General features: G+C 41.9%; 1 protein-coding gene across 1 annotated transcript in view; it reads right to left on the bottom strand.

Moving 5' to 3' along the window:
• Positions 1 to 26,024, bottom strand: part of lrp5 (low density lipoprotein receptor-related protein 5) — a 76,543-nt gene that overhangs the window by 31,142 nt on the left and 19,377 nt on the right. The window contains exons 5-11 of the mRNA XM_056387173.1: positions 25,880 to 26,008; positions 17,430 to 17,626; positions 16,995 to 17,126; positions 7,897 to 7,985; positions 7,568 to 7,786; positions 7,330 to 7,418; positions 6,817 to 6,988 (exon numbers count right to left, since the gene is read on the bottom strand). Of these exons, the coding sequence (XP_056243148.1) occupies positions 6,817 to 6,988; positions 7,330 to 7,418; positions 7,568 to 7,786; positions 7,897 to 7,985; positions 16,995 to 17,126; positions 17,430 to 17,626; positions 25,880 to 26,008 (1,027 nt within the window). The remainder of the gene's footprint in view (positions 1 to 6,816; positions 6,989 to 7,329; positions 7,419 to 7,567; positions 7,787 to 7,896; positions 7,986 to 16,994; positions 17,127 to 17,429; positions 17,627 to 25,879; positions 26,009 to 26,024) is intronic.

Raw genomic sequence — 26,024 nt, 5'->3', positions numbered from 1 at the left:
GTGACAGCTTCCGTCCAGCTTCTCTCTGTTGAACTTGTCGTTATGTTTTTTGTATTTCTGGTTCTGCCTTTCGGACTGGAGGGCGTGTGTGTGTGTCCACTTGATCTCGGTCTCGTTCTCACTCTGAGCAGCTTCCTGTCCAGCTCCAGGATCTGATGAAGCAGAGTAGAGGTTTCTCTTTGTTGACAGCTCAACAGTTCAGTGTCGCTGTCATAGAGCTTCTGTTTTAGACCCAACTCTTCTCTGAGGACTTCAGCTGCTCCTGCACTTGAAAAAGTTTTTTCCTGTCAGAGGTGGTGAAGGCTCAGGTGAGTTAGATCCAAATGCAGAGAAATGCAGAGATCAGTTCTTTAGGTTTGTGACATGAAAACCTGGCTGTCAGTGAAGACTGTCATTGGTAGAGGTGGAAATACTCAGCCGTGGTGTTGACTGGACGTTGTAGTGGTGCTGTTGTCCATGGGGGTCCATAGACTTTATGTAGCTATATTGAGCTACATAAATCAAACAGCTGCTACTTCTTTAAGAATTAACAGCAGAACAAAGGAGATGAACTCCACAGTTGCTACAGCTGACAAACAGACAAAATGCTACGTCGCTAGGCAACACAGTAGTTATTGATGCTATACACTGAGTTATTTGTTGCACATATCCATCTGAGCATCAGTGTCTTGTGCACCGTTAAGTCCTTCACAATCTGCTCTGAACTTCTCTGCTCCTTCTTTCACTATTAAAATTAAATGACTGATTTTTAAAAATACAAAAAATAAACATAACTTGTTACTTTCACCCCTGGTGAAGAGCCTGGTTATACCAGACAGGACCTCAGTGTCTTCTTGGAAGATGGAGGACAGAAGGTGTCGCAGGCATGACGTTGGTCCTGGTCCTCAGAGGCTTCACTGTTCCCAGGCCAGGTGAGATATGTAATCCCTCCAGTGATTTCTGGATCTACCTTGGGGTCTTCTCCCAGTTGCATGTACATCCAAAGGAGGCATCCTAACCAGATGTCCAAACCACCTCAATTGGCTCCTTTCGATGTGAGGGAGCAGCAACTCTACTCCCAGGTCCTCACCCTGTCTGTCCGGCTGAGCTCAGACGCCTCATCTCATTCTTATGGTCACTAACCAGATGTTATGACCACAGGTAGTAGCAAAACAATCAAATGAAGAAAACGTCTTCACTGATTTGTGTAACTTAAGTAGTAGTAATTTTCTATACTGTCATTTGGTTTTGTTTTACTACACAAGTGTTAATTGCTCATATAAACTAGTGTACACTAAATACTGTTGGGTAGTTTAACCTACAATTTAACTATGCACCTTTTGTTCATAAACATTTGTTTTATATGTCAAATCTAATTCATCAAAGAAAGCAGTGACTGGAAAGGGACGCAGTAAAAGTAGAATGTACCATCAGATGGACTTGAGTACAATACAGGTGTCTCAGGTACTTCAACACAGTACTTGAGTAAATGTACTTGGTTAAATTCCTCCACTGACACTGGCACATCTGTGTCAGCTGGTATCATACAGTCCCACACTCAGACAGCTACTGATAGAGGGAGCAGGGCCCTGGAGGGGAAATTCCACCATATACACCTCCCTGCCTCCACACACACACACACACACACACACACACACACACACACTCACTCAAGCAGTCACCATATGGCTCCACAGTGTGATTGAATGGTGCAACGCACAGTCAATCTGCATAATCACAACAAAGCAGCCATTTGCTCTGTGTGTGTGTGTGTGTGTGTGTGTGTGTGTGTGTGTGTGTGTGTGTGTGTGCACACGCATGTGTGCATAAAGAAAGCAACACATCAGTCAAAGCAGCTAACACACACACACACACTCTCTTCTTTAAAAGGAGGGGGCCTGTGGTAACTTCAGAGGGTTTTTTTTCCACAGATGAGGGGGTTGGGTGGGTGGTGGCAGAAGGGGAGTCAGATTTCTTTAAAAAGACTTAAAAACACACAGGGAGAGAGAGAGAGAGAGAGAGAGAGAGAGAGAGAGAGAGAGAAAGAGTCTTCAGTGTGCCTCAATCATTTATCATTCTCTCTTTTCTCTCTTTTACTAAAACGTTGGGTGCTGTTCAGTTTTCAGCTGTTTGACAGGCGTTCTACACACAAACACACACACACACACACACACAGGTACAATGTACACACCCATAGAGCAGTGAGTAGAATAAGATATTTTGAAGGTCTTACACTCATGTTGAAGCCTCCGCCACACTGCACTTACGACAACATTTTATAAACAAAAACAAATGAATAAATGATCTCAGATCAGTAGAACCTGAAGACTCGATAGTGACAATAATCTTAAAATACATCTTGTCATTATAGAGTGTAGATGGATGAGGGAATGATTCCAGTGTGAAGCTGAAGACTTTGTGAATCCACTGTAGATCTGATGATCAGGTGATCACTGATCTTCAACAAACACAACAGCAATCAGGTGAATCACAGGTGTAATAATGGTTCCTGATGTTTACACCTGCTGAAGAATAAAATAAATCAACTACAAACTGTAATTTTATTGAATTTTTTTGCTTTAAAAATCATATTTAAAGGTGAGTGCTCGCAGCTGTCTGAACTCTGACACGCGAACACATGAAGATTAAAAGGTTTGTCCTTTTCCTAAATAACATGAAAAGATTCTTATCTGTTCACTGTCCATTTAGAAAAATGAATGACTATTGATTGTTTTCATTATTTGTGATTCTGTTATTTTAATTGATTAATTGTGGTTCATGAAAACAATGAAAAATGCAGATCACAACATCCTAGAGCTCAAGGTGACAAGTTGAACAAGATAAACTGACATCATAAATCCACATCTTCAATTCACTACTATTTACTAACATGTTCAGTATCTTTGCTTCATCAATTATCAGGATAGTTTTCTTTCCATCAACTAATAAAATATCAATGAACCATTGCAGCTATAAAAAAAGTTACTGTGTAAAATCAATGCAAGCATTTCACGTGCTTTTTATTATTACAGCCACCTCTGCTTTGTTAGTGAACTCCAACACAGTCTGTGAACTATCTGGACAGATCTGCAAATATACATATTGAGGGTGGAACCACACAAGTCAGGTCCAGGTCTCGTCCTGAACCTGCCGCGTTGTTCAAGAGCCACCACCACGACATGAGAGAGTCAACACCTCGCTGATGGTGTCACTCTGGCCAATGACATTTCAGTAATATCTGATAATAATAATATCTCCTTCCCTTCCTCTCCTCTTCCCTCCCTTCCCTCTATTCCTTTCCCTCCTACCTGTTATCCCATTTCCCCCTCCCCTAATCCCCTATACCCAACCCCACTAACCCTTCCCTTAACCCTAACCCAAACCCTAATCACCCTCGACCCACACTGCCCCGGCCTGCCCCGGCCACCGAGGGGGAATCCAGCCCAGCGGCTCAGACAGACCTCTTCAATATCCTGAACCTATCTACACTGTTCCATCTGGACAAGGCCTCACTTTCATCCACATCCTTCACCTGTACAGTAGGGAGGAGCTGGGTAGGGACCCACACCTGTCCCATGTCATAGGAGAATCAAATTAGCAGACCACATGTGTCATGTGGCTGTGACCTGAGTTTTACATTTTAATCTACTCAGTAAAACCAATAAAATCAGAAACAACTGTCCTGTGGTCTGACTGCTCAAGATCCTACACCCACCAGGACAATGTCGGTGTATTCCCAGATCTCAGTGATTAATAAGTGCAGTGTTATTATTACTGTTAGAGATGATGGACAAAACGACAAAAATAAAACCAAAGGGTTAGTTTAGCCTCTAAAACAGAGACTTTCAGAAACGCTGCTGGTCCCTTTTTATTTTGAAAACTCTGGGGTTGTGTTGTAGTCTGGACGACAGGAACTGAGACCTTTGGAAACAATGACACAGACACCCACAGTCTCTCCTGATTGGTTCTCATCAGCCTGGACTACCAGTGGTGAATACAACATGATAATGAATTATGAGTGGGTTCATTATTTACCGCAACTAATCAACTGCAGAGTAGACAATCTACTTCCTGTTTACACCGGCTCACACATGTTCAGTGTAACTGATTGTTCAGGTATGTATGTGTTTTCAGATGTGATAGTCGACGGAGAATATTTCTGATACAGAGCTAAACCGCTCATCTGGACGGAGATGGTTTTCACATTAGAACGCTACTTTAACGTGTAATGTGAGTGAGTAATGTGGACGTAGTCTTACACTGGCTGCACTGAACAAGATTAGACTACACACACACACAAGAGAGAGAGAGAGACACAAGCAGACGTACAATGGAAAAGTCTTCACACCCAGCAGCAATCTCTTTTCAACAGGATAAAAACAAGGCTAAAACGTGAAAAAAAGCCCTTTGAGGTGGGTCCTTTCACCCTGACAGAGAGAGAGAGAGAGAGAGAGAGAGAAGCAGAGGGGGGAGGGGGAGGAGGGCAGCCACCTCTTTTCAATTGGTAAGCATTCAGCCAGAAAGCTCAGGCATTCACTGCTTTGGTCTGGTCTTCTCTGCTCCTCTCTCTGCTGCTATGAAAATATGTTAACAGCTGTAAACTCGCCCATTTCCACAGACGCCACAACAGTTACAGCCACAGCGACACACGTGATAAACAGACAGAATCGCAGACTAACACTGAGGAATGAAAACAAATCTACCTGATGAGGGAAAGAGGAACAAAGTAAATTACAGAGAATAAGAGGCACATGAAGTTATTGTAGCCTCAGTGTGAGAGGCTGACAGAGCGGCAGACTGAAGAACACCTGCTTTAAAGCAGCAGTGGAAGTCTTGGTGAGAGGGGGAAGGGCAACAAGAATAACAACCACCCCCCAACCCCACCTCACTTTGTTGTTCTCTGCCTCAGACACTGGGCTGTGGAGACCTCCAGGCTCTAAACCAGAGCAGCCGATGTAGAAAAATACCAACACAACCGGTCAAACACATACTGTAGTGCTGGTGCGAAGCACCAGAGGAGACTTTTAATGCTGCTGTAAAGGTTCCATTCACCACAAAGTCAACTTGTACTGGCACTGACATGCATGGAAGTTCGGTCTAGGTGATTAATCAAATTTTATTTTAAAATCACTATTTTGGCTTCAAACGATTATGAAAACAAGATCATCAAGAAAAAATGGTTATTGTGCCACATTCTGTTTCCCAACAAATCTAACCCCCCCTCCCTACAATACCATCCCCACATCCACCACAAGACGCGTGATGGAGTGTGAAAACCTGAGCAGTTCTGCGATTCAGTCGGGCCAGCTTTTCATTTCCTTTGACCGAGTTACTGAGTGGAATTTGTTGAACATAGTTTACAGTAGAGTTTACATTATGTTGGTGCAGTGCACTACAGCATAGCATAAATTTACATATTATATATTTAATTATAGATATTTAGATATTATATATTATCTATTGTCTTATTTCTTCTTCTCATTTTTTAATTAATTGTTTTATTTGTTTTTCCGCTGAATTGTATTTAAAGTTCAAGACAGTCCAATGATTAAAAGACCAATAAATGTGTGGCGTTTCCAAAGTTAATGAGTAATTGTGTTAAATAATCGTGATCTCAATATTGATCAAAATAATCCTGATTATGATTTTTGCCATAATCGAGCAGCCCTAATGTAAGTAGAGGTGAAGTATTCTCAGCTTTTGGTACTAACCTGATTTCTGAGGCCAGAAACCTTCACAGAACTTGAGCTGACCTGAATCTGCTGTCACACAGTGATGACCAGCTCACCTGCATCACTGATGACAGGCCCGTAATCAACTGTGATGTTTAAAATCTAAATTCAGACTCCTCAAATTTTGTCACAGATGTTTGAGATTTGAGGCCCAAACACTGGAGGCAGGGGGCGACCCGACAGCCGAGTGATCAGGACGCAAAAGCCCTGAGAATAAAAAACACTGGGGTCAGAACAGAAGCTGCACTTCTGTCCAGCAGATGAATAATACCCAGTATCAAAAAAAACAAGAAGAAGAAAACATAAGGAATAGAGAAACAGATGTATTGTCAGAAGAAGACAACATTCTCCAGCTTATACACGTTTTTCACCAAACTCCCACACCCAGAGTAAAGACAGTCACGCCCAGCCCTGCCTATTGTTCTCAGGTAGTCTTGCTCAAATGACATACAGACAAACTGACACGACAACAGCTGGTAGCAGTCATTTCCCAGCATGCTCCTCACAGCCTCCAAAACCAGCTCCAAAACCATCCACACACTGAGAACATCACGTCTCTGACAGCGTCTGACTTCACATGTTTTAAACTGTTTTTTTCTTCAGGATTAATTTTCTATCATTATTGTTTTTATCAGTGTTTTCCTGGGGAGCCAGGGAGATTCATCCACAGCAGAGACTGCTACAGTGGTAAGTGACTGACACCTTCAACCTGAGAGGAGACACTGAAATCATCTGCTGTTTGAAACGAGACCCCGCTGACTCATCAAAATCTATTTGACCCGTGGGACCAGTTTTATCATGGACCAGTTCTTCTTCACCAGTTGGATGGTGTCCAACTGACATTTGAGATCACACATCCGTCATCACTAATCTGCATGAGACTGACACACTGACAATCACTTTATTGAGCTGTGTTCAAATTGTGATCAAACTTTCTGTCCTTTGTGTCATCTGACTGGAGCTAACTGTGACGCTTGGCAGTGTGTGCAGTGGACAGGATGTACAACAGGTAGGACCAGACCAGTGCAGACCATAACACACCAGAGCTGACAGGTCAGGTCACACTGGACCTGCAGAGACCAGATGACAAAAATAGATGATGTACCTCTATCTTGTCCGTCTTAGCGTCTCCCCAGTAGAGTTTTCCTGCTGCATAATCTATTGCCAGTCCGTTGGGCCAGCCCAGAGAGCTGTTGAGTAGCACCACCCGGTCCGTTCCATCCAGGTTGGCCCGCTCAATCTTAGGATGCTCACCCCAGTCAGTCCAGTACATGTAGCTGAGAGAGACAGAGGCAGTGACAGAACATGGAGTTATTTCCAGTTACAGGGACATGATACATTTTACACATGTCCTTATTAATACATAGTGACTGACTGATATGTTATATTTAGATTTTGAAGCTGCTTGATTTTGAAGCTGCTTGAATAGACACAGCACATTTCCACATACACAGCTGTCAATCATTTAAACATTTCCTTAAATAAGACACGCCTTATTACCAGAGAAATATTTCTATCTAGAAATCTTTTGTTTGCTGAATGCATTTGATCAAAATTAATTGTGTCAAGTCTAAAACCACCAGAACACACACGAACACACACACATACACACACCTACCCGTTAACAGGGTCGAGGACAATGGCTCTGGGTTCATCCAGGTTCTCAGAAATCAGAATCTTCCGAGAGGTTCCGTTCAGCCTGGTGACCTGGAAAACCACAGGACACCATTCAGCATTAAAACAAAAGACAAAAGAATCACAACCACTGAGGCCATTTATCAAACAATATGAAACCAGGCTCTGATTGGTCAGACAGGTGGATATTTAGTAACTCTAGTGTAAAGTCTCAAGTGTACCTCAATCCGGTCAGTGCCAGTGTCAGTCCAGTACAGGTTTCTGGCCACCCAGTCCACAGCAATGCCGTCAGGGTGGTTGATCTCCGTGGTAACCAGTATCATGGCATTGCTGCCATCGATGTGGGAGCGCCGGATGGCCCGAACCTCATCATCCGTCCAATAGACATAACCCTCGACCGGGTCATAGTCTATGGCAATGGCATGGCGAATGTCATCGACCTGCATGAGCAGAGGAACAATGATGAGTACTTGACGGAGGACTGATGAGTGTGTGTGTGTGTGTGTGTGTCTGTGTGTGTGTGTGTGTGTGTGTGTGTGCATGTGTTTACCTGCAGGACGATGTCGGTGAAGTCTGGCAGGTCCAGGGAGATTCTGCGCAGATCAGTCCGTCGGGCCAGCAACAGAACCTGCTCCGCTCCTAGACGAACCACACAAGTTTCATCAAGTGTTAATTCATGTCGATTTAGCAGTAACTAAGACTTCGCTGTGACAGAGTTCATTTAGTTCTGAGACAGCTGCTCTGATTGGATCCTATGGATTTATTGCATATGAACCAGCACAGTAGGGATTTTCCAGCCTAAAATAAGTCTGTTTCTGCTGTAATGAAATTCATCTCCACAGCATATCATTTATTTCTGCTGCTGACGACCTTCATCTTTATATCTGCTCACACAAGAGAGATTACGACAACTTAATTTATCCTTATTTATCCTTTGCAGCTTGCACAGTCCATACACAAAAGTTATATGTCTGAGGCAACAGATCAACGTACATGGGTCAATACGAGGAGAAACAAGTGAGGAAGAAAATACATATTTTGGGGACTTGGGACTTGTCTGTCAACATGCAGTGCCCTCTTCCCTTATCTTGCTAAATTCCTCACTGTCTTACAATATCCTTACCTTACTAAGTGATACAGGCTGGGGGGTCCCTCGCAGCCCGCATGTAAGTCGACCCTTGGTGTTATGCTGTATGGCCTCTACAAGAAAATACCTTTTGTTTCTACACTCTTTTGATCCGTTTGTCATCCTGTCTGACCACGTCTGTAACCCACCCCGCTTTTCCTCAACTGTACAAGTGTCCCCCTGCCCTTCACTCTGGGTCAGTCTATTGCCTCAGACCTGCTCTGTGTGTGTAGACTCGCCGTATTCTGGGATACCAATAAACTGACAACACTACAGCAAACTTCATTTTATTCAACACAAGTAAAGTAAGTAAAATAAATAATACATTATGTTACATATGAGTGACTCAATTCAAAAATGTAAATATAACAGTCATTTAAAATGACAACTGTTGGCGTTTAGTAGCCTGATAGCAAAAGGAATGAAGGACTTGGAGCAGCGGTTTGGGGCACATTGCAACGCCAGCATGAGGGCATTATAGTAAACTCACAGGACAGAGCATGGTCCAAGTGGATGATAATTCCAAAGGGAGAACAAGTCTCGTTGCTGGACCCATTAAACCAGCATATAAATGAGAAAGTTAGAAGACTTTCAATGAATGACTAATAAAAAATTACATAAAATAGTATCACAGACATGAAAGCAGGAAATTTCCTCCATTTAAAGGGGGTCTTAGGTGATGTGGTATCGTACATATATGAAGTTGACAAACAAGAGACAGATATAACAGATCTAGCAGCAGATGCCACAAGATGTTCAAAATTTTAAACTCCATCCACACTAATACGTTTCAGTCATACGTTTCTCATCTCTCTTGCTACCTTTCCTCTTGACGTCCACACTACTCCAGTTTTTTCAACAGAAACTCTGGGGTTGTGTTGTAGTCTGGACGACAGAAACTGAGACGCAGACACCCATGGTCTCTCCTGATTGGCTCTCATCAGCCTGGACTACCAGTGGTGAATACAACATGATAATGAATTACAGTGTTACTGACCTTGTTGTCTTTGCTAGCAGCTGCTGTGTAGTTACAGTCAGTATTTTAATGTTCAGAGGATTTACCTCAACTAACCAACTGCAAAGGAGACAATCTCCTTCCTGTTAACAGCAGCTCGCACACGCTCAGTGTACGTGAATGGTCATGTGATATGTGATCCCAGGTGTGTTAGTATGGACAGAGATCGTGTTCATTTTAAAATGAACGCGTCTCAGTGTGGACTCAGCCTTAATCCCTCATGTGTCAGGACTGTGTCCGCCTGGTAAATGCTCATGTCCTTCAAACTCCACACACAGTGATATTTACTAGAAACTAGTCTCCATGAAATGAGAAAATAAGCCTGATGACTCGTACTTGACAAGGCTGCATTCTCAAATCTGAAGCTCAGCTGTGATGCCGACATGCTCGTCCAACCAGGTTGGACGAGCAACAACTGTCGTATTTTCACTCATTCATTTCATTCAATGATCTAGACTGTATTTTATCTGAGAATTGTTGAAGGAAGACAAACTACACAACAAGGCTGAACGGTATTCAAAGAAAATCATACTGCGATTATTTTGGCAGATTTTCTGATATGAGTGTTTATTTAAGTGTTAATGGTTATTTTTGTATTTCATTTTCAGTGGAAAAAATTGTTTAAAAGCACCACTGTAGCACCACTACGCTTCATTTATGGTCTATACACATTTTACCTCTAACAAACAAACTGCAACTTCTGTGATCTGGATTTTGCACTTGGCCATATTGTGATTTCAATAATATTTCGATTAATTTCTCTACAGTACAACAGTCAGTTAAAGTTATGATTACCACACTGTTGTGTATAATGTATATGTTTATGTATATAATAAACATCTTGTGTTCAACAGTGGAGGTTTGTTTTGGTGATATTATGTACTGCTCCACTCTTTGAAGAGAAACCCTGCTGGACAACACAATCAAAGGTGCAGTGATAGACACAAATACTCAGAGCATCTCCACATAAAAGGGATTCTGGACTTATTGAAACCTCATATCTCAAACTCCTCTGCTGTTCAGTAAGTACCAGACGGTTTTCCTCCCACTGGGAAAATTGTACATTTCTCCAAAGCTCATGTGATTAAAGTATAGATATCAAGGCCTCATCCAGCAGATCCAAGTCTGAGTGCTTGGTATCTGGATTGGAGCCAAACCCCTCAGTCCAATATCAATCTGTGTGTTTTGAAAAAGATTTGTAGCCGGAGCCCAGCTCTGCTCTATTTACTCTCCTCCTCTCCTCCTCTCCTCCTCGCTGCAACCCGTCTGCAAACAAAGGGCTCTGCTGTCCTCAGGGATCCTCCACTGTGTTTGGCTGTTGATTCAGATTTAACAGGAGCCAAACTCACCTCATGGGAGACAATTAACTGTTTCTCTCTGTCTCTCACACCTCTGACTGTGAAGAGCTCACATTTAAAGCAGTTCAAAGTGCCTCTCTCTGTCTATTCCCCTGTCGGCCTTCTCTGTCTTATCTTTGTCTCACGTTTCAAATCTTTTCACTACAATCTTCAAACAAAGACAGTACATTATGTGTGATTAAATTGTGTACTCCGCAATAGTATATTATGCAACACATACCACACAATCTCCAGATCATCAGCTCAAACATCAAAAACACATAATTCTGTAAATCATGTAAATCTTACTGTGCAGATGTTTGAACCTGGATCCAACCTGCAAGTGTTTAACCTTGTTAACATCCATATGATGTCTTGTCTACCAATGACAGTCTCATAAACACAGATTCAAACAGCCAGGGTTTCATACGTCACAAACCTAAGGAACCAATCCTGTCAACTTGTGGGGACAGGGGGCGGGGCTAAATAAACCTGAAACCTTGTCATACAGAGAGAGAGAGTTAGCATTAGCACAACTACTAACACTGTGTTAGCCACTGCCAGTTACAAGCTAACAAACAACATAAACAAATAAAAGATGCTAACTTCGCTAACCATTCTGATCCGTCTGCTAGTCTCTGGTTCTGGTCTCAGACTCTTCATCTGAGTCTGGGTCTGACTGAGGCTCAAACATGTGGCTGAGTCTCTCTGATGTTTCCTCCTCTGACCATCTTGATACTCTCTGCTCTTTCACCTGTCCACCTGGAGACAGCAGGTGGTGGGCGGGGCTCAAGGCCTGATCCACATTTCTCAATCAGGAAGTAAGAGGAGGCGAGCTTCAGTTTTTATGTGTGAAAACCATGTTCAACTAAATATGAATCATAGCAGAGGATTTTTACTGAGTTTAAAACATGTGTAGAGGAACTTTAAAAGTTATTGATCATAACCCACTCACTGCACTGTTGTCAACTGGGAAACACCAATCACAACCTACCAGGCTGAGGCAACAGACATCTGACACTCCTCAGGTGGAACAAAGCTTTACAACCACCACAGGTACTCGGTGGAGGAGATCATGTCCCATCTTAAACTGTCCAAGGCTCCACCCACTATGGAAACTATCTTATTTTGAGACTGAGCTCCCCTCTATCAATTAGATGTAACTACCCCACAACCACCCCTTCATTTACATTTGTTTCTGTTTTATTCATTAAGTGCTCATTTATAACACTATAACACAATAAACTGAGTGCCACTGTGCAAAAATCAATACAAATATTTCAATAATAATAATGATCATGTAAATATTTCTCTGTCTCTCATTCCAGCTGCACTGTCACAACAAAATCAAAATCAAAGTCTGGCATCTCTTCACCGCAGCACCAATCACATCTGACACTGAGAGCTGTTCCATCATCAGCTCACAGTCTGAGGGAGGAGGGTAAATGAAGCGACATAGGGAAAAGGAAGGAGGGAAGGCATCTGTGATTCCACTCTCCTCTTCGCTTGACTTCATCCTGAGACACTTAAAGACCTCTGACAAACAGTTTTACACACACACACACACACACACACACACACACACACACTGCTGCCAGCGCAATAACAAACGCCTTCAATTTAACCAGCCAAGCAAAACAAATTAGAAGCATGGACACAAAGACACAAAGACACACACACACACACACACACACGCACACACACACTGCAGGCTGACACAATAGAGCATTGTGTTTTTATTGTCAACAGTGGCTAAGTGATTGGTTGGCATGTTTCATTCAAATTTAATACATTCACACAACACAGCCTCACAGACAGACGCACTCTAACACACTGTTGTGTTTCTGCAGAATAAGGCTCTATTGTTTCAGCATCGTGGGAATCAACATGGCAGCTGGTCAGTGTGTGTCCCACTCTCCCAGCAGAGAGGTCAGACTCACTTTTACTTGTTTTCAGGCAGATACATGGTGTTGCATCACTAAACACACCCAAAGACAATGGTGATGGAGGTCAGCAACAGGAAACACTATGTCTAAGCACTGCTGGGGTTGTGTTTCAATGGGATGTGTCAGATCTAACTGTACAACTGTAGTCAGTCTGACTGTAGTGTCTCATCTGTTCTCATCAACTCTCATCAACAAGACCTGATTCAAAGTCGACTCACTAGCTTTCTCTGGAGGTTTCAACCACGCCTTGTGATCTTCTGCTCAGATGGCTCAGATGGCGTGGAGACGGCTCAGTTGTTATCATGAGACCCGTTTCCTAGATTAATGGTACAATTTCATGTTGATGTTATAAAACTAAATCTGAAAGACTGAGTTCACATCTGTGGACAGTCTTTTGTCTATGAGGAGGCAGAAAGTGTTTTAATGGCAATGAAGAAGAGCTGAAGATACAAAATACTGATTACCTTACTGTGACGGAACAACTGTAGTCTCCTGAACTTTATTTTTCATGAACTACTTATAAATACTTGGACACCATTGTGGATGATAAAATGACTTTTGACGTCAACACTGACGTCATCTGCAAAAACGCCAATCTGAGACTGTTCATGAGGAAGCTGAGGGGTTTTAACGTTGACAGATCACTCTGTCAAAATGTTTTATTCATCTATTATTCATCTTTTGTCAGGTCAATTTTTAACTTTTTCAGTAATCTGTTGGTTTGGGAACCTCAGCAGGGTTCACAAAAATAAGATGGGAAATATTGTCAAACTTTGCCAAAAGATCATTGCCATTGACTTGAATTTATCAATTTATCAAAAGTTTATCAAATCAGAGCCACTCAGAGGTCAAAAGTCATTTTAGCAGACCCCCATCACCCTCTCCATGCAGAGTTTGAACTCCTACCAGATATTTGAGGTCCTTTGTCTCATCAGCTGTTGGGTTGTTAAACACGTTGTTGGTCTAGTTGTCATTGCAATTAACAAATTCTGATGGACTCTTGGTGATTCACAATTTACTGTAACTGTACCATACCTAAATGGAATTTCGTTTCTTTTTATTGTATTATTCTATTTATGATGTGTATTGGTTGTGTTGACTGCTGTTGCAAACCAAACTACCCCTCATCTAATCTAATCTAATCTAATCTAATCTACTCTAATCCAAATAATGGAGGCTCCACATCAGGACCATTAAACCTCAATGTTTCAAATGTTTATATGATATGATGAGAGTTTAACTGTGAGACTGAAGTAACACAATCAGCTGATTATAACTCCGAAAACTCAACATTACATTGGTCTTAATGAACACCCATCAAGCCCATCAATGAGACAGTCAAAGATTTCACTTTGGCCCTTTAGTAAATTACTTTAGCTCCTTTTCCACTGGTAAAAAAACCCACTAAAATCAGGCTTCAAGGAAAGCAAAACAATCTGCATTCAGCCCCAGGTCAAATGACTCTACAGCAGACACAAGTATTTATCGGCTCCAGCAATTTTTATGCTTGTTTTGAAAAATATGACTTCTCAAAAAACATGTCTCTTAGAAAAAAACATCTCTTCTAATTGTGACATTTCCGTCAGCCAGGAATGTGTTAGAAATCTTCTTAAAAAATGTAAACATCAGGAAAGACCCTGGCCCAGATCAAATTTGTGGGTGCACATTACAATTTTGTGCTGACAAACTTAGCGGTGTCCTCCACCACATATTTTGAATGTCACTTGATTGTAATAAAATCCCTGCTATTTGGAAATCCTCCACTGTAAATCCTGTTCCTAAAAACTCTATTCCTAAGTAACTTAATGATTTCAGACCTGTGGCATTAACATCATTAAGTATGAAAATCTTTGAGAAAATTATTAGGAACAAAATTCTGTCATAACGAAAAATGATCCACTGCAATTTGCTTACCAGGCGGGGGAGGGGTGGAGGACGCCAAGTTTTTTATACTTAACAACCTATACAAGCATTTGGAAAAGCCTCAAGCCCATGCCAGGCTTTTATTCACAGACTTTTCATTCAACACAATGCAGCCTCATCTCTTGCTTGAAAGGTTAATAAATGTTTTTAATCTGCCCCACCAGCTTGTTTCATGGATATCAGACTTCTTAACTACCAGAGAGCAGACGGTTTTGGTTAATGGCTGTCTCTCAGGACCTCTTGCTTTGTCCACTGGATCACCACAAGGGTGTTTCCTCTTGCCTTTACTTTTCATCATGTATACTGATGAATGCAGGAGCACCAAGGAAAGCAGCTACCTGGTCAGATTCTCAGATGATACTGCACTGTTGTCCCTTCTACCATGGGGAAGCTCTTGTGGATTTTATTTCTTGGAGTGACAATAATTTCTTGGATTTAAATGTATCTGAAACCAAAGAATTGATCATTGATTTTAGACGTAACAGACACAAAGCTGAAGACAGCATTATTCACAATGAAGCAGTAGAAAAGGTTACCTCATACAAATGTCTAGGTACCATCTTTGATGATCAGCTTAAGTTTGATATAAACACTGCAGCTATTGTGAAGCGAGGGCAACAGAGAATTCCCCTTCTCCTCACACTAAAGTACTTTTCTGTCATTTTTATCAATCTTTTATTGAGAGCCTCCTGTGTTTTTCATTTACTTGCTGGTTTCACAGCCTCACACTGAAAGACAGAAACAGTCTGAGCAGCATCATTAAAATCTGTTCTAAGATCACAGGAGTGAAACTAAGGGACTTTTCAACAAATCCTCCAGAAGCAACAAGTATTTTAGCTTATTCTGGTTCTTTTGTTGGTGAATTTTCTCTGCTGCTGTAGGGGCGTCCTCACATTTTACCTTCTTCCAAAACGAACCACCATTTGAAATCTTTTTTTCCCTCTGCATTACGTCTTTGAAATTCCCTGTAGTTGTTTTTTTTTTTTTTATGATTTTTACCGTCTTTTATTAATTGATGATCAACTTATTTATTAATATTGATTTATTATAAATTCCTTTATTCCACTCATATCTCATTTTATTTATTTATTGTATTTTTTCTCATTCTATTTATTACTCCCTTATTTTTATGCCTTCATGTCACTGTATGTTTTTAGTATGTGTGTGAGGCAAGCTGTTCAAACAAATTGCCCCTGCTGGGATTAATAAAGTTCTCTGAATCTGAATGTGAGTAAACACACCTGTAACCTGTTCAGCATGGTGCTGTTAAAAAAGAAACACTGCAGCTACCCTGAGCTCAGGGATGAAAGAGTGAGCTGCAGTCCTGAAATAAGTTTTAAAAACACACAATCACTGATGGAAGCGTCTCACACTGAGGCTCTGACACTGACAGGAGCAACAACCTGCAACATATCCATTTTACCAACTCACTGTTTCTCCACTGTGTCTGTGTATGTGTCTGTGTGTGTGCTCTGTAAGTGCATGCGATGACATCGCTCCTTGCAGTTGTGTGTGTCTTCAGTCCGAACAGAAAGACAAATTCGGCTAGCAGTGGAAAGTGTAAGAGTCAATCCCTTTTTGGTAGGTTTACCCACGTTTAAAAACCCTGCTTATTCCTGCTAATGTTGGTGTAAAACGGTTATTACAGAAAAACTGAATTAGCTACACTCTGTAGTCTGCTTGGATATCAAAGATTCATTCAGCTGAATTCTCTCACCTTTCCCTGACCATGATGAAACGGATAAAAATCTGAGGTCTATCACAAATGTAATGTCAGAATAAGATGCAAAACACACAGTTTATACTGCAGAAATGGCTGACTGCTGCTCCAGTTTGTGTCTCTCACAGATTTTGTACAAGAACAACATGTATTCAGTAGCAGTAAACACAACACACCGGCCTGAGAGCAACCAGCATGCTGTGGCTTAACAAAACATTTAGGCCTGACTAAGAAGTAACATTACCCATGATGAACAGCAGGGCTACAACTACGTGCTAGAGCTACAACACACATATCCACACCGTGACTCAGCTTTTAGTGACTGTCCATGCTCCATCAGACTCTAGATGATCTCATGTCCATGCTACACTGAACAGGGGTCAGTCGGTCCCCTGACATCATCCCCTCACCCTCCACATCACAGTATATAGCCACAAGGCTGCAAATCTTACAGTTTACATTTCAACAACTCATTTAAAAGTAAAATCCAACCTATATTTAACTCATTTATTACCAGTTTTGCTCATACTGTTATATATGCAAATGTTAAACACACTAATATATATAAATAGGACCCATACCTGGCTTGCATGTCTTTCCATCTGGTTTGAGCTGGACACCAGTGGGGCAGGCACAGCTGTAGAAAGGCTGGACTGGAGAGAGGAGGCAGAGATGACTGCAGCCTCCATTATTGTCACTACAGGGAGTCTGGACTGCAGAGCCATCAACAGAAAGACCAGAGAGAGAGGGAGGGAAAAAGAGAAGCAGAGAAGTGGAAAATAAAATGTGGTTAGCTTCTCAGAACAGGTGAAAAGGAGATATTATGAAGATATGAATAAGATTTGACCTACTAGAAAATACTAAATTAAACAATATAAAACAATAACTGTATCTAAAAAGAAATTTTGCTGTAAGATCACCCATAATTTGCGTTCTAATAGATTTTTTAATCAATCATCACAGATCATCAGCAATCAGTCTGACTGGATTAGTTCAATATACTGCACTGCACTTACTGTAAGGCTGTCGGTAGGGCTCCAGGACCTGGATATCCATGGGAGAGTAAATCCCGCTGAGGATTTCTCTGGCTTTGTCTCCACTGTGTTTGTTGCAGGCGTGGATGGAGCGGGTCTGCCAGTCAGTCCAGTACAAGGTCTCCTCAGACAGCGTCAGGGCGAAGGGATGGGTGAGGGTGCCCTCCACCACTGTTTCACTGCAGGACAAAAAAAAGCTTCTTTAGAATGAAGGGCTGGTGTTAAGTGTTCGTCAGCCATGGAATGGTGTGTTTTTTAAATGTTAACCTGTTGCAAACAAGACATTCTGCATTGTTCAGTAGAGTGTACAGTTTAATGTCTAAATAAACACAACCTGTTGCATTTATTATTACTAAGTTATAATTAAAACCTAACACCATTTGACATCCATGTTTCAAAACACAACAGCACTTGGATTATGATTTAATGGCTCTAATGTTGCTGAGGGGCCAGTACCTCTCAAACACACAAACACACACAAATGTGATGAAACAGTTTTCTGCAGGTTTGAAGACCAGAGGCGGGAGCAGGTTTAGACACACAAACTGCCTTTTGCACTTTGTTTGTTACAATAGCAGGTAAAAACACATCATATCATGCTAATGTAATATCGTTTCGAAAGCCGTATCAAATACAACCTGAGCCTCAGTAAACCCACCCCGGGCTGGGTACTGTGGTACTGTATATGCAATCATACTTTTTTCAATAGTTTAGATAAATGTAGAGAATCAACTTTTTTTTTCATATAAAATCCTTTTTTTTAAGAGTTACAGGGCTTTGAAAAAGGATGCAATTTCGCAGGGGACAGACAAACATAGGCAAAGTTTTCCAAACTTCTAGTGGGACACGTCACTGCAAAACGGGAAGCTCCTGCTGTGTTAGAGTCTATCATTGCCAACAACAAAGACTAGCCCCACTAGTAAGAAGAAGAAGGGGAGCAGCAAGGAAGAGGCTGTGGGTGCCCTCTGGTACAGAGAGCAGCTTGTGAAGGAGCTATGTTTCCACAGCGACCTGTTTCAGGTCTACTTTCCATTTACACTCCGTGCCTTGCTCGATGCCTCGTTTCCACAGGAATTTGTCACAGTTCAACTGGATTGCGAGCTTGACGGCTTGCTGCACTGTGCGTGCGCTGTTTCAAACTTGTTGTCATGACAACCGAAACAGAAAAACATGTCAATGAGAACAGCTTTATTGTGAATTCATCTGTAGTAAATATAGTATATGTGTGCACAGACAGGAGAGGAGAAGAGAACAGATAAAGAGCTTTAACTAGCTAATAAAAGACTGAAACCAGCTGACACTAGACTGATACTGGCTGACACAAGACGGAAATCAGCTGATGCTAGACTGAAACCAGCTGACACTGGACTAAAACCAGCTGATACTAGACGAAAACCAGCTGACACTAGACGGAAACCAGCTGATACTAGACTGATACTGGCTGATTAAAGACTGAAGCCAGCTCATACTAGACTGAAACCAGCTGACACTAAACCAGCTGATGCTAGACTGAAACCAGCTGACACTGGACTAAAACCAGCTGATACTAGACTAAAACCAGCGGACACTAGACTGAAACCGGCTGATAAAAGACTGAAACCAGCTGATACTAGACTGAACCCAGCTGGTACTAGACTAAAACCAGCTGATACTAGACTAAAACCAGCGGACACTAGACTGAAACCGGCTGATAAAAGACTGAAACCAGCTGATACTAGACTGAAACCAGCTGGTACTAGACTAAAACCAGCTGATACTAGACTAAAACTAGCTGACACTAAACTGAAACCAGCTGATAAAAGAGTGAAACCAGCTGATACTAGACTGAAACCAGCTGACACTAGACGGAAACTGGCTGACAATCAACAAAAACTGCATTGTGACTGTGTTTGTGTTATTCCTGGTTTTGTGCTGGAACAAAAACAGACGCCTAACACTGAGCCCAATGGTCATTAAAACACACAAAACACAGGTGTTGGACAAACTAAACAAAGTGTAAAATGTGTGTCACTGGAGGAGGTCATTAAAATCAATAGTCTTCAAGAAGTGTTGAAAATAAAAGAAGATTTTGATATTTAGTCCTTATGGAGGCACTAGAGGATCAGTCAGAAAACCATTAGGAATGCTCCTCCAGAGATCATGAATATCTAGACCACATTCCATGGTGATGACCTCAACACATTCAAGTTTTCTTTAGACCTTCTCATTAAAACAACACATTTACAGCCTCAGTGAAGGTATGTTCTCTGTCCTCAAGGCCAAACAATTACATAAAGCAAGATGTGAAGAACTGTGTGTGTGTGTGTGTGTGTGTGTGTGTGTGTGTGTGTGTGTGTGATCAGGAGAGAGCAGTTCTTTTCTAAAACACACTTTAAAATCACTTACAGGAAAATGTACTCACACAAACGCACATCGCCACGACATCAAAGGAGGCTCGTATTTAGAAAATCAACACACCAGAAACTGGCTTTCATCAATCACCATTTTTAGTCTTTTTTTTTAGTTTTGTGTGTGTGTGTTTGTGTGTGTGTGTGTGTGTGTGTGTGTGTGTGTGTGTGTGTGTGTGCGCTGTAGGAGCAGAGGTGCCTGCCAGCAGTGGTTAAGAGAAAAAAACCAAAGAACAAATTTAACCAACTCCAGATTTCAAAGCTCTGTTCAGCTTGTGTGTGTGTGTGTGTGTGTGTGTGTGGTGTGTGTGTGTGTGTGTGTGTGTGTGTGTGTGTGCGTGTGTTTATTTGTTCGTATGTGTGTGTGTGTGTGTGTGTGTGTGTGTGTGTGTGTGTGTGTACAAATTAATTAGCAAACAGGCAAATTACTTCATGACTGAAGCTGTCAGGTACAATCAGACTAAAGCCTCCTCATCTAACTGAGCACACGTCTCTCCTGTGACTTTATGACCGTCAGTACAACAGACTGTCATGTCGACCTACAACACAAAAGCACTGCGCTGAGCAGCCTGAAGCTACAAGAGGCAGAGCTGATGTGTACACAACGTGTGCTGCCGCCATAGAAATGAAGCTGCAGGCTGAGGTTACAACGTTTTTCCAAAAGCGTCAAGCATTTCCACTAAATGTTGGCCTGGGTTCAATCCAACCCCTTCACCATATTGTAACAATTGTGGAGAAACGCTATAGGTAACATTACACTTGAAGCAGTTTCCAGGGGAACAGCTGCCAATACAGTTATTCCTGACTCTGTGAATAATGTGAGTGTGAATAAAGTCTAAGAGTGCAACACAATTTTTGCTTACTATTTTTGTGTAATTTTTTTTTGACAGATGGCAGTTGAGAGATGACAGGAAATGAGTGGAGAAAGAGAGAGAGAGAGAGAGAGAATGACATGGAATAAAGGTGATGGTGGGTGGATTGGACCTGTGGATGTTGTAGTTCATAACCCCCAGGCCAACAGGGCCACCCAGTCTTGAGCCAACATGGGTATAGTTCGAAAAACTTCTAGTGGGTGTATCGCCATGATTCTGCCTTAGACTGGATCACATTTTGGACTTAAGTCTGTGTAGTTACTGGTCCCTCTCCAGTTGTGTTGTTCCTGAGGCTCTGTCCTGTCTCCATCTTTCTTACAGTAACACATCACATCTTCTCCTCTGTCACTGCCAATCTTTCACCCTACTACACTTGAGTGCGGCTTTTTAGAACGACTATGAGCAGGGTCCAAATCATGGGGGGGTTGGGAGGGGGTCTGACACCCCTGATTAACACTTTAACCCCCCCAAAAGAGATTAAAACCTGTAATTGTAAATATTACAATATATTTCCTATATTCATGCATGGAAGAATCTTGTGGCACCTCTAAAGTGGACTGTACCATTTCTAACCTCTCGTCTGTCTGTCTCACTCCATCAGTCCTCAAGTCTCTGCTCACACAGACACTGTAGGTAAATATAAGCAGCAGTAGCTAACTATCTAGCTTGTTTAAATCACTTTACTTTCTTGCCTTCAGAGTTTCTGAGTGAGATTGTCTCAAGTATCTAAAGATGGCGCCAGTGTGTGTGGCCTGCCGTCAGCTGCTGTCAGCTCTGTTGGTACTTGTGGTGTTTCTGTCTTTTGTCACTAGAAATGCCAACTCTGTACTGGTTTATGATCGACAAGCACTACTGAATATCCGACTTGCCACAGAAAATATGGTGAAGTACAACTTGGGTGGACAGAAAACTCTTCCCCAGTTCTTATCAGAAATACCTGCTTACCTATGCCGCGTACCGGCTCCACTTCCTCGGAGGAGGTGAGGTAAGCGCGGTGGTCTGTTGGTGAGACTGAAATCTCACTTGGCACAGTTTCCTGGGACTAATGCCCACAATATTCTGGCTGAATATGGATCACATCATAGGCGTTTTGTTTCTTGGCGCTCTCTGGATCCTGTATATACCTGGCTGGTACCTGTTGCCGGCTCAGATGAGGAGATCCAGATACCTCGCCTCCGTTCACCTCATCTTCGAAGTGGTGGGGTTAATCCCCGAAACCTTAAGCCTCTGGGTCAGGCCCCCCAGACGGCTAACGACATGGCATTGCATTTCATTTTTATGCAGATGACGCACAAATGTATCTGCCCTTGAAACAAAACGGCATGCTATAGCCACTGTTGGACTGTCTTAAGGACATTAAAGCTTGGATGGCCTTAAACTGTTTAAGTTTTTATGAAAAAAAAACTGAGATTCTGTTATTCGGACCCAGTAGTGCCTGTGTTGGCCCCCACATAGACCTGAGCTCTGTAAGTCCATACGTAAAATCCACTGTTAGAAATCTGGGTGTGATTATGGACAGTGATTGGACAAACACATCAATTCAGTTGTGAAATCTAGCTTTTTTCAACTGAGGCTTTTATCAAAGGTCAAGTCCTGCCTGTCTTTTAATGATTTTGAAAGAGTCATCCATGCTTTTATTTTGTCCCGCCTTGACTACTGTAATGCTCTTTATGTTGGTGTTAACCAGAACTCCCTCCCATGACTACAGTTGGTCCAAAATGCAGCAGCTTATCTTTTAACAGGAACAGGCAAGCAAGAGCATATTTCCCCCGTGCTGGCCTCCCTTCACTGGCTCCCTGTACGTTTTAGGATTGATTTTAAAATTTTAACTTTCATTTATAAATCATTACATGAGCTAGCTCCATTTTACCTGTCGGATCTTTTAGTGGCACATGTACCTCTACGCACTCTCAGGTCTGCTGACCAGTCGCTTTTAGTTGTGCCCAGATCCAGGTTAAGCTCAGGGGAGACCGGGCTTCTTCGGTTACAGCTCCCAAACTCTGGAACGAGCTGCCTCTACATGTCAGACTGTCTCCCTCACTGCCTGTTTTTAAATCACGTCTTAAAACACATTTTTATTCTTTGGCCTTTGAATCAGTATGAGAGTTGTCATTTCTGTCTGTTTTCACCAGTTTGTGTTCTCGCTGTGTTGTTTTTATGTTATTGATTGTACAGCACTTTGGTCAACCGCTGTTGTTATGAATGTGCTTTATAAATAAATTTGATTTGATTTGATTTGATCTATGGATGAGTAATAATGATAGCTGGTTTCTAACATTAACCTAAAGTTACAGTTTAGCTAACTATTAGCTAGCACACCCTTAAATGCAGTGAGACAATGGAGGATTAGTTTTAGAGATACGTTTTGACTTCAGTATAGAGTTTATGATTTCATTTGGTGTGGTGGTTTCATTAGTCTTTAACTTTTAACAGTTTTTATAATAGTCACCTTCTTTGTTTTCACTCAGGAATTCAGGAGTTTTACCTGTTGGTCAGTGAACAATATTAAAATGCATGTGTGCCCAACACTTGAAGCACATGCACAAGCACAATGAAGCACATGCCTGCTCTGTATTGGGTTCCCTTATACCCTGGAGAAATAGTTGACCCCCTTTATTGTCATTGAATAATTCACACTCTGAATATGAACATGTCTGACTGTACTTGGAAGCTGTCAGAGGAAACATTGTACACACTAGTTTTTTTCAAGCATCTTTATGCTGAGGACACTCAGATCCTAAATAAATTCAGCGTAACAATAAGTGGTCATGTATAGATTTTATCTTGCTGGGTGAGCCACAAGTCTGTGTCTCAGAAAGAAAATATGTCCATTTCTTCTGTGCTTCCTGATTCTTGTTTCCCAGTGCTCTCAGAGGTTCTTTGAGAGGAATTCCAACTATGCAGAAATGACAATAACCTATTGTGAAATTATTTTACAAATGGTTTGGATTTCAGCGCAACAATAACAGTTATGTGTATTTTAGTCTGTTACTGATGTAGAAATGAAACTTTCTCAGTGTTTGTCCTCAGCAGACATCTGTCTGGAGAAGCACGAAGAAAATGATGGAGAAAGGGTGGATGGATAAAGAGAGAGAGAGAGAGTGATAAGGTTTGGAGAGAGATGGTGCTGGATTGACTAAAGGAGAGAAGGAAAGAATGAGCTGTAAGAGAGATGCACTGGGAGTGTGAGTGAAGCTGTGTGTGTTTTGACTGGGGCCTCCATACCACAGTTATGTTTGTGTTGGACAATGCTCCCATGCTCTCTCTCTCTCTACTTTCTTTCATTCTGTCTGTGCAGCTATTTTCCTCCTCCCCTCCTCCCTTTCTCTGTTGGAAAGAAGCAGATTGCAAACTCAAAGACTTTTCCTGCTGATCTTTAAAAGTTTCAATAGAGGTTCTTAAGCAGTGTTTCGTACTGTTACACTTATAGGTGCCAAAATTTGAAGACATGTATGTTATTAATCTTAATCAAACAGGCAATGTAACTTTAACTAACATGTCCATATCAAGCAAGCTACTGGTATTCAAAACATTTCATCAATATTGATAAAAGGGAGCGAGTTGCTGCCTGAAGTGAAGGAGTTGAAGAGTCTCGGGGTCTTGTTCAGGAGTGAGGGTAAAATGGAGTGTGAGATTGAATCAGTGCAGCATCAGCGGTAAAGCAGGCGATGTACCAGGCTGTTGTGGTGGAGTGGTAGCTGAGCCGGAAGGCAAAGCTGTCAATTAACTAATCATTCTATGTTGAAGCTCTCACCTGTAGGCATGAGCTGTGGGAAAGAATGAAATCTTGAACAAAAGCAGCTGAGATGACTTTCTTCCATAAGGTGTATGGGCTCAGCCTTATACACAGAGTAAGAGTTCAGAGCAGAGCCGCTGCTCCATCACGTCAAAAGGAGCCAGCTGAGGTAGTTAAACTGATAGGAGACCCCAGGGTAGACCAAGTACACACTTCATCTACCCAGGTAACGCCTCGGGCGCCCCCAGAAGGAGCTGGAAGAGAGGGACGTCTGGTCTACGTCGCTGAACCTGCTGCCCCCCTTTACCCGACAGCCATCATGGGCTATTTAGAGTTCAGTATCTTGCCCAAGGACACGTCAACATTTGGACGGGAAGAGCCAGGGATCAAACCACTGTGCCTCTGACTAGTGGACGACCTGCTCTACCTCCTAAGCCTGAGCTTTTACAAATAATGTTATCACGATAAGTACAGTTTCAACACTGTTTCACATCCATAACAACACCTTTTTATACTTTTACAAAATTAAATATATCACTGTGGAGCTTAAAACTGGAGGTGACTGTCATTTGAGGATTAAAGCCCCAAGAGGCAACTAGACCCAGCCACCACAGTAATGCTGGATTCTGGTCTACACTTCAATATTGACAGTGATTATGGATCAGAAGTCAGTTATAACTAGAATCACTACCTTGTGCTTGCATACTTCCACCAGTCCAGTTGTAGTTAAACAGCATACAAATTCTTGAGTTATGGCCAAAATGTATTTTGTGAGGTCACAGTGACTTTGACCACCAAAATCTAACCAGTTCATCTTTGAGTTCAAGTTAACGTTTGTACCAAATGTGAAGAAATTCCCTCAATGCATTCCTGACATTTCACGTTCACCAGAATGGAACAGACAGACGGACAACCTGAAAACATAATGTCTGCAGCCTCGGCTGTCGATGTTGCTGCGATGTGATGAAACCGAGCGGAGATGAATAGACAGAACACGTCACTTAGCTCAGGTTCTTAGCTGCTGCTTTTCATGGTCGTAAATAGAACTTTTGGCTCTGACAGAGAAGTGAAGTGAATGCACAGAACTCGACTTGTCAATAGTCAATCATATCGGCTAATAAAATCATTCTTTTTAAACATACAGGTCCTCAGCCAGGCATGGCTCCCTGTTGGTGATTGGCTCAATGGTCTGTGGGACTCCAGACTCAACTCACGGAAAACACACCATAATTATTAAATCAACATATTTATAAAGACCAGAGGAACAGAAAGTCAAGTAGAAAAAAAAGCAGCTACTGTAAAAGTTAGTTTTCCTTATCTACAGAAGCATTCCTATGTGCTGCTGCGTGTCCACAGCGCCAACTACAGTGTCTACAGACAGCACTGACGTAGCTCACACCAGCACATACATTCACGCCCATACACAAAGGTTCATACCGTGCTGATCCATCCAGGTTAGCTTTGTGAATGAAGCTGAGTTTAGCATCTGCCCAGTACAGCTTCTGTTCCACCAGGTCTATGGTCAGACCATTGGGCCAGTAAATGTCTGCATTCACTATCACCTTCCTGTTGGAGACAGAGA

The sequence above is a fragment of the Seriola aureovittata genome, chromosome 10, assembly GCF_021018895.1.
Source record: "Seriola aureovittata isolate HTS-2021-v1 ecotype China chromosome 10, ASM2101889v1, whole genome shotgun sequence".
Lineage (NCBI taxonomy): Eukaryota > Metazoa > Chordata > Actinopteri > Carangiformes > Carangidae > Seriola > Seriola aureovittata.
This window is presented reverse-complemented; position numbering and strand designations above follow the sequence as displayed.